The 9736-nt window shown below is 52.9% G+C and overlaps 1 protein-coding gene across 1 annotated transcript; it reads right to left on the reverse strand.

The window, feature by feature from the left end:
- Positions 1-1046: 1046 nt before the first annotated feature.
- On the reverse strand, positions 1047-8890 carry LOC309884443 (thyrotropin-releasing hormone receptor-like; the record flags this gene model as incomplete). The annotated part of the gene is made up of 2 exons (XM_082773398.1): positions 1047-1424; positions 8105-8890. 2 exons carry the CDS (start codon positions 8888-8890, stop codon positions 1047-1049), a joined length of 1164 nt encoding a protein of 387 aa, XP_082629524.1.
- Positions 8891-9736: the final 846 nt, after the last annotated feature.

The following is a 9736-nucleotide window of genomic DNA, read 5'->3' on the forward strand; positions in this document are numbered from 1 at the left end:
TGAGCATTGTTAATGCCTTATAGGCAGTACCACTTATCACAAAACACTTGACGAACTTTTATGAATTATTCTTAGGAAATAAGAGAACTGTTTCACCTGCCATTGAAACGCAGCTGTAGCTGGGACAACATGCTGCTTGATGGTATGCAGCTGCACCATGCCAGGGCTTACAGGACAGGGCTACCAAAGGCTATCCAGCCAAAGCAGCTGCAGGAATGTAGACCAAAAAAAAGGCAAGATTATTCAAAAGAAATTCAGGCCACAGTGTTGGAAGTATTATTATTACCTTAAGGAACACAGATTATTAATTTGATCATTTTTTTTCTGTAACAAATCCAAGTGGTCTGGACCTTGGGTTTGCACGCTACCAGCACAGCAATATCTCCGGGAGCACAGGGTATGGTTCCTGATGCCCAGCTTCAGCCATGCATAATGCACAAATCTCCATCTGAGAGAGTCAGACTGGTCTCTTCAGGGTCATGGAGAGAAAGGGTCACACCTAGGGAGACATTCATCTCCTCTCCTTCCTCAGACTGCTACTCTGAGATGAGAGGAGCTGCTTCTTGTGCCCAGCTGTCCCCATTACCTCTGACAGTGCTCCAGAGGAGCAGCTCACATGGGTGTCTACATTATAGGCACCTGCCTTTGGGAAGGGGATCCTCACCCCCTAAGAAACCTGGTCCAGTTTTTTTTTTTTTTTTCCTCCCTTGACTGCCCTTCTCTTCCTGGATTTCCTTCCAGTTCTCTGGCCCAACTCAACAAACAGCAGCACTTGCACGTAACACAGAATGGCATTGCGCTGCTATATTTAACTACAGATTCTTTAAAGATGCTAAGCATTGACCTGCACCTAACATGTCAACAAACAAGAATAAATTAGCATTAAGGAAAAGCAAATTAATTCGCCTCTAAGAATCTGTTTTGTTAAATGCCCTGGAGAGGTATTAACTCAAGCTTGCTGCAATGCCAAAGCAATTTCTGTTGGCGTTTTCCCAGCACGGTGCATGCAGCCACATAGCTCCTGCATTGTTTCAGGGTCCTGGTATTTATTTGGCAGGCCTGCTTTTCCTTGCAGGTGCCGGGAGGCTGTTCAGCTCTTCTTGTTCGGTGAGGAGATCCGAGCTGCCATGAGAGCAGTCCTTTGTGATGCTGTAGTACACCGGGGCACCGTGCAGCGTGGGGTTCTCGGTGCTCTTCTGCTCGCACTCCCAGAGCTTCCTGAAGGCAGCCCTGAATTTCTGGGACATGAGGTTGTAGATGATGGGGTTGATGGCGCTGTTCAGGTAGATGCACGTCCGGCAGAAGAGCAGGAACCAGATGTTCAGGTACGGCGGGTCCATGAAGGAGTTTACCACCACCAGCGTGCGGTAAGGCATCCACAGGAGCGCGAAGAGCACCACCACCACTGCCAGCATTTTGGTCACCTTGTTAGAGGGGATAGGCAAAAAGAGAAATAGGCAGATGGTGCTGAAGCTCCAGCAGAGCCTTCCCACCTCTAACTGTGCAGGTAATTTATAGCATCGCACATATCCCTCTTTAAGCATTTAAAATAGGGTCACAAACCATGGGACTGTCTATTCCTCACTGAATCCATTTTTGTTCATGAAATAATATTGCATAAATATTGCAACCTTTAAATGACAGATTTTCACCTACCACTCGATAGACTTTGAAATATCAGCACAAGCATCCATCAGCCTGGAAATGAGTTGGAAATAACCATGGGAATTTCTGTACCAGTAAACAGGTACGAAAATTGCTCATAATGTTAAATCAGTGAGGAAATTAACTTGTGTCAAAGTGGGATCCTAAGTTTTTTAGGTGCCAGGGGTGAATCTCAACTCCCTGTCTGGGATCTCCTGTTTTGCTATGCCTGCTGTGCTCCCAGGGACAGGCTCCTGGTACAGAGCAGCACTGGGAGCAGACGAGACTGCCTGGAGTCCTACACAAATTCCTGACTTGCCCTGATAGGGGAGCTGCTCAGCTAATCAGTATGGGTTATTTTAATTTGCAGCACACTAGGGAAGAACTACATTAATGTATTAGGAACAAGAAGATATTGAGAATGCAGGAGCGAGCAGTAATTGCCCTCAGCTCAACTCAGGCTTGCTTAAGAAAATGTGTTTTTGTACTGAAACTCCAACGATCCTAATAATTTTGACAGCTACATGTATTTTGGGTAGGTGACAATCATCCTTCTGCAAGTGCTTACAGAATACATGCGTCCCCAAGGAGGAAAGTATGAGTAAACACCGATGCTGCCCACATATTAAGGTGGCCGTGTTTCAAATGTCAAAAAGGGGGTTGTGCACTGACTCCTCTTCTCTATAAGGAAGCAAGCACTTGGATCACACTTGGTCTTTCAGCTTTTCTTGGATTTTTTTTTTTCTTTTTTAACTTAGTTACAAGCAGTGATTCCTTCCTGTAATGCTTTGTGTAGAAAGAAGGGGTGGTTGGCTGTGGCAACAAAACTTTTCCTACAAGAAAGGATCCATTGTCAAGCCGAGGCCAAAATAGAAGTGTTTTGCTGTGTGTGGTTTAACGGGAATGTGAGGACACTTCCCAGAATCAGGTCTCGCCGTGATGCCGTGAGTGCCTGGGCTGTTGCTAAGACTGCAGCATGTTTGCTGTTGCCTTGGGGGAAGACAGAAGGGATTCTGAAGAGAAAAGCTTCAGAGCTTTCTAGTGCCTTTCACAAGGGTGGCTGGATCCATCCCACAGGCTTTTGGTTTCATGCTGCTAGGATGAGGCTGCTGGGTGACGATGTGCTTGGTAGCAATGGTCCTGAACACAGAGTCACTGTCTGCCCTGAGCCTGGCAGGGCAATAAAGGCTTGACCTTTCCTCACCAGGGGAAGGAGCATCCTTCTATGGGCTGTGAGACCGCATTGCTGTGGGACAGAGCTCCAGGTACCACGGGAGCCCAGGAAGGAAGGATTTCTGCCTGAGGAGCCATGCATGTGAATGGGACCCGTGCTCGGTACCTCTCTTTCCAAATATCTTTACAGCAAATAGACACAGCCACAATGGAGCGATCAGCTGCTCTGCTGCCTCCCTTGCACCACTTCTCAGGTTTGCAGAGAGAAAGGCTTTGGGTATATTTTTGATTCATCTGAGGTTAATATCCTGAGAACATGAATGAACTTGATTTGAACAAAAATGTGATAAAAGCTGAACCCTACAGCAAAATGCAAACAGCTCAACTCAAGTGATCCTAAGTACAGTTTCATTCAGGATTTAATTCTCGCCTACTGAGCAGTTTATTCAGGCTGCTCCTCCTGGGAGATGTGCTTCACCATCCCATCCCAAATGTGTCCAGGTCCTGCCTGGAAGGGGCCTTGCTAAAGGGGTGTCCCTGGGACAAGGCTGGAGGGAGCCTTTCCATCAGCTTCAGTAGTCCTACTGCAGTGGGATTTCTGCAAAATGCGTCCTGGAAAACTTAAATAGCACACCAGTGTAGGAGGAGGGCACCGAAGCGCACACACTCCTCACTCAGCACAGGGATTGTCTCCATTTCCGAGGTGCCAAAGTGTCTGCTGTAGAGAATAAACCTCCAAACTTGTGTCCGCTTAGCTCTGTTCTCTGCCAGGTGCCACTTCTGGCCGAGAGCTTTCTGCACAGTGAAACATCTCCCTTTAAAGCTAATGGATTAGTCCTGGTCACATGCTTGTTTGTGAGGCTGAAGCATCTCTGACCTCTTCACTGATGTAACTGTTTGCTCAGGGCACCACGATGTTTGTAAAGAGTGAGCTGGACTCTGCCTCACCGTGACAAAGCCAGAGGGATTGCATCCTAGGCTGACAAGTAAGTTGGCTGCAGTCCTTTCCAAGACCAAACAAAGTTTGTTATGGGAAAGAATTAGTGATTCATCTGCTTTTAGCCAGAGCTGCCCCTGCTTTTCGGCTGGCTGTTACAGAAGCGTTGCAGTGCCTGACAACACCTCTACCCAGACAGCAAGAGGCAACACAAGTGCTGTCACAAAAAGACCTGTGCTTCCTGCTCCACGTCCTGCAGCCCTGCAGAAAAGTTGTCATCCTGAGAGGGGATACCTGCTGAGGAACTAGCACCACAGGGATTTATTGCCTACTCTTGCTAAATGCCCTCGGTGCTCACCAAGGATGCTGCATCCAGGCTGCAAGGGGAGAGGGCAGCCCTGCCCCGAGCTTGCTGCGAGATGAAATTGGCCTCATAAGCCAACTGTTCTCCTGGGGCTGAAGTTGTATATGGTGCAGGATGGCTCTTCTGCCTAAATCCCCATGGTCTATCCCAAAGTCACGTCTCTGTCACAGGGAAAGCAATCTCCGACATCATCTCCATGCACAGCTGAAACCCCTCTCCCTGCCTTTCCTCACTCTGCCTTTCCTGGGAGAGTAACAGCAGCATGCGTTAGGTGCTCTGAACTTTCTTCTGGTGCCTGATGGAGAGTTTGGGAGAACGTGAGTTCACTTATCCCTATCTGGAGCAGTCTTCAGGCATGGCCCAATAAAGCAGCTGCACCCCCTAAAAAAGACAGATCCTTATTGTTGCTTCAAAGCATTCTTCAGGGAAGCACCAGCCAGGGAGAAAACTTCTCCATGAAGTCTCACAACCCCTGTGCATGCTGTGTGCACGCAGAAGCCACAAAGGGGCTGTGGCTGGAAGGAGGATGAAGCTTTCAGCCCGTGTTCCCCAGGCCACTCCCAGCCAGTGCCAGGTCTCCCTCTCCCAGCACCGCTGTCCTGAGCTGCTGCATCCTTTTTTAGGAATCCCGCTCCCTCTAGTGGTCCCTAGCGGGTGAAATCCGTGCTCGGAGGTGCACCCTCACTTTAATCTTCCCTGCTGGCAGCTCACGTACTGCTTTCACAGCCTCCTCATCGCCCTTCCAGCTTGGAGACCCGCCAGCATCTCTTGCTGGAGCACTTTCTGGTGCTGTGTCCTCACGGCTGATGCTCAGGATGAGACCCATCACCAAGGCACCCCCCTGGAAATTCCTGGTGACATTTTCAAGGGCTGTCAGCACTTCTCTGGAGAGTGTGAAAGCTGGGTGTCGTAACCCAGGCCTTTCCACCCTGGCCACGGGTAGTTCATGAGCAAAGAAACCCACTTGTGGGCTGCTCACCAGCCACAGCTATTGCAAAACAGGGTCTGGTGGGATGATTTGAGATGCTGCTGAGTTTCTTCCTCCCAGAATTTCTCTCTAATTTTGAGGCAGTGTTGCAATTGCTTTTGGAAAGCCAGAGAGGACATCTTTCTTCCCGTGAAGATGACCCAGGGCACCAGTGTCCAAGTTGTACCAGCCCGTTGCATCAGGGTTTTTTTTGCCTCTGACTTCCTCAGGAGCAGGTTGTGGAGGTGAACCTTGCCCAGAGAAGGCCATTCTGGTCCCTTCTGTGCCTCTCAGCAGAAGACATTTCCCATCTTTCCTACAGTCACAAGGGCTGGCACCCACCTCTGCTAAAGCTGACCTGGGGGGCTCCCCTGGTTCCAGGCTGGGGGTGTTGTGGGGCCATAGCACCCCCAGGAATGCCCTCTTCTCTGCTCACTGCTTCTCCCATCCCGTATCTCCATCTGCCAGCTCTGCTCCAAATGCATCCAGCTGCCTCCAGCCTCACACTAGTCCCCTCTCGGTGATGTGCCGGCTCTCGCCCCGCACACTGCAGCAGCTCCTGCAAATGTCACTCATGTGGTCCCTGCTGTCCCCACGCAGGACAGCTCCAAGGCAGAGTTCTGTGCTGACCCTGCGGGGCTCCCAGGAGACCTCCTTCCTCCCTGCCCGGTTGCTCAGTTGCTTTTTTCCTTGTAACTAGATGCAGAGCCGTGACTCACTGCAGCCATTGCATCAGGATGCAGTACTCCAGCTGGGCTTCAGGCAGCACTGGGGGAGATGCTCTGGGAGGAAGCAGGTTTGTTACGCTCAGAGAACTCTTCATGCTGCCCAAAGCTCTTATAAAAATGTTGGTGTGGTTTCACTTGCTTATGGTGCACAGTCATACTGGACAGTAATATAAATTTCCTATGCATGTATATAACATGAAGTGACCGTGTATCACAGCCACCTCTGGGGTGCAGCATGGCATCCATCCATGAGGCCAACTGTCCAACAGGCAAGCGGTGGCCCAGCTGGGGTTTCTTTCTCCTTTGCTGTCTCAGCACAGGCTGCCTCGAAGTGCTGCTGGTGTGAAGTCAGAAGGAAGCTGGGAATGTGGCTGGAAGCTTCATGAAACAAATCTGCTCGGAAACAGAAGTTTGAAGTCACCTTGCCTGCCGGTATTTTAGCTGCTATTTGTGCTTCACGAATAGCTTATGAGCAGCTTGGATCCAGGATTCTTCCTTATTTCACGCTGCCATGAATGTTAGAAATATGCTCTGAACTGGGAGCATGGTCAATACCTCCCTGAAACCTCCAAAGTCCAGTGAGGGGGAAGTAAATTCCCCCAAATATGATGATAGTTACAGTCAAACGCACTGATATCCCTTATCTCTCTGCAAGGCAGGAGGTGAGGATCGAACAGATTTACAAAGTGGCTTTTGCTGTTTTCCACTACAAATAGCAGCGCTACTGCTTTCTCTCCTGGGTGAGCAGGAGATTCACAGCAGGTTCTCAGAGGCTTCAGCTGAGCTTCTGTTAAAGAGAAAAGCTGAGTGATTGCTTTCTAATTCCACAAATCATCACAGAGCTCCCTATAGAGTGAGAATATTGCCGATGATGGTCACAGCACTAAACACACACCTGTATAGGGAGGTAGGTGTTGGTTGTGAATAGAGATAGAGAGACTCCCCCTTTCAAAACAAGTTCTGACAATTTAAAACCTCGGTGACATCTTCATTCCTGATGAGCCCAGCTCTGAGATGTAAAGCTAGCCAGGGGCAGTTTTTGCTAAGATATTTCAGGAGCTAATGAAGAGCTCAAGAAAACTACCAGTGTAACAGAGGAAAGAGCACAGGATGTTTCCAGGGGCTGGAGTTCCTTCATCCAGCCCCTTGGGACTGACAGCCTTGGGCACTCATCCTAATGAGGCTGGAGCACGCTGTGTGCAGTGCCCACCCCACGGCACAGCCTGTGCAGATGTGGCAGGAGAGGTTTTTGCTCCTTGCCCATGCAGCTGTAGGTGCTGCCCTGTAGTGACTGGGGAACTTGCTGCGGAAAAACCCTGCACCAGCAATTGGGAGAGCAGTCTGGTGCTGTTACAGATGTTGGTGCTTGCTTTAAACCTTTCTGGGATGGAGCAAAAGGGAGAAAAAGCTGAACTAGAAAGACTTAAAAGCTTATAAAGAAATAATACTCATTCTCTGAGCTGCTTGCTTCCCTCTGTGACTGTGAATCGTCTCTCCCGGGCAGTGGAAGTTCCTGTGCAAGTCAGGCAGCGAGTTGGATAAATGATGAAACTAATTTCAGCCTGGCTGGAAATCAGGTCCTGCTTGCTCAAACTCAGCAGGAGAGGCTTAAGCCAGACCCCAAGCTTCAGCCCTTATCTTGAAGCAGACCACGTGTTGAAGTTTGAGGCTTGAGCAGGATGCTCTCCTGCAGGAGTCCCATGCTCAGATACTGCCCCATCCCAGGAGGTGGGTGAGAGACAGTAACTGCTTGTGGACAGAGAGAGGAGGAACAAGGCGAGGAGATGGAGACAAAGCAAGCAGCTGGATGACAGAGGAGTCACTGAGAGGAACACCGTACCGCTGGGACACTGAGGTGCCTTCCCCAGCCACAGGGAGCTGGGGGCTGCAGCCAGGGCTGGCTCAGAGGATGGGTCCTGTGTTCTGCTGGCTTTCCCTTCCCTTTGCTTTCCAGATCTGAAGTCACCTGCCTGGGACCTGAGTCCATAATGTGTCCTGGCACCCCCCTCCCTGGGGAGGCAATCAGGAATTAATTATCTAGCCAAACGCCTGCACTCTTGCCTCTCCCAAGTGATGTTGGAGGCCAGCCAAAGCAGGGGGGAATCCATCTGTGCTGCCAGACCTCAGCTTGCCTTTGGGATACCCCCTATGCAGCAAGCCGACCCTCCCAGCTCCCCACACAAAAGGAAGCAAAATATTGGGGCACCCCTTTCCCTGCCAGAATCCGCCCCCCCCCCCAAAACCCCTCAAAGCACTGAGCCCCAGCAGCCCACCCAGCAGGGGGACCCTACCTGCCTGCGGGAGCTCAGGGCCCCCCTGTTGCCCCGGCAGGAGAGCTTGAGGGAGCCTCCCTGGTGCGTGGAGCCCAGGCAGGGGTGCTGTGGGGTGGCGGGCAGGGGGCTCATGAAGAGGATGCGGGCGATGAGGCCGTAGAGGACAGTTGCCAGTCCCAAGGGGATGACGTAGAAGACAGCGAAATCCAAGAAGTAAATGGGCATGTAAAGGCTTCTGGAGACCCGGTAGCCACAGGTGACCTGCGCCCCATCCAAGAAGGTGACCTGGGTGGTGTCCACCAGGAAGAACCACATGAGGCAATAGAGGGAGGTGAAGAGCCAGAGCGAGGAGACAATGCGCTTGGCGCGGCTCACGGTGCAGAGGAGCTGCGCTTTGATGGCGTGGCAGATGGCAATGTAGCGCTCCACCGTGAAGGCGGTGATGGACCAGGCGGAGATGTTGATGCCCAGGTACTGCAGGTAGGTGATGCAGAGGCAGCCGGCGTAGCCGTACACCCAGGAAGCCACCACGTCCGAGATGTTGGGCAGCCCGGCCGCCAGCAGCACGATGAGGTCGGCCACCGCCAGGCTCACCAGGTAGCAGTTGGTGGGGGTCACCATGTGCTTGGTGCGCAGCACCACCAGCACCACCATCACGTTGCCGGCGATGCCCACGCCGCAGATGAGCAGCACCAGCAGGATGGTGACCACCTGCAGCTCCAGGGGCTGCCGGGGCATCCTGCCCAGGGTTTGGTTGCCGCTGCCGGCCGGGCTGGCTCCCGGGCTGGCCGAGCCGTTCTCCATGGGCGCTGCGCGGCTCCTGCGCGGCTCCTGCGCGCCCCGAGCGCCTTCCCCGGCGCAGCCCTGCCGCGAGTAGGGGATGGTGAGCGCCCCCCGGCCCCCCTGTCCTCCACCCCTCCTCCCCGCCCACCTCTTCTTTCCTCCCCTTTTTCTCCAGAATTCACCCCAAATCTTGCTGTCTCCCGCTCACCCACACCCCCCTCCCCGGGTCTCTGCTGGGGAGCAGCCAGGAAGCCCCCAGCCCTCGGGAACCCCCCAGCTCCCGAGACACCCCAACCCCCGGGACCTCCCAACCCCCGGGAACCCCCAATACCAGGGATCCCCCCGAGCCCCCGGGATCCCCCCCTGCTCCCGGGGTGCCCCAGGACCCCTCAGAGCCCCCCCCCCCCTGCACCTGATCCTGCCGGGTCCTAGCTCACCGCTGAGCCGAGGAGGAGGAGGAGGAGGAAGGAGCCCAGGTGGGGGGGGCGGTGGCAGGCTGGAGACCCTTGGGGCAGAGGCCAGGCACCTCTTGGCAGGAGGCTGCAGGACCCAGGAGTGTGGGTGCCTGGACTCGGAGCCCAGCCACAGGCACTGCCACCTCTGAGGAAGGAGAGGGGAGGATGAGGAGTCCTTCCTTCCTCCCTCATCCTCAGGAGGATGGGACCAGGGCGATGCCTTGCCTGTTTCCCTTGGGCTGGGGCAGAGGATGCCTTCCCCCTTCCCTGGGGGTCATTCAACCGAGGTAGCAACCTCCTCGAATTATTTCTCCCGTAGCCACCCCATCCCAAAGAAGCACATCGGTTTCACTTCAGGAAAGGCTTACCCACCCCTGGGCTGGGGGATCCGGGCTCTTCCTGGCAGTCGGAC

The sequence above is a fragment of the Aythya marila genome (genome assembly GCF_965140915.1).
Source record: "Aythya marila genome assembly, chromosome: 16".
Taxonomy (NCBI): Eukaryota; Metazoa; Chordata; class Aves; order Anseriformes; family Anatidae; genus Aythya; species Aythya marila.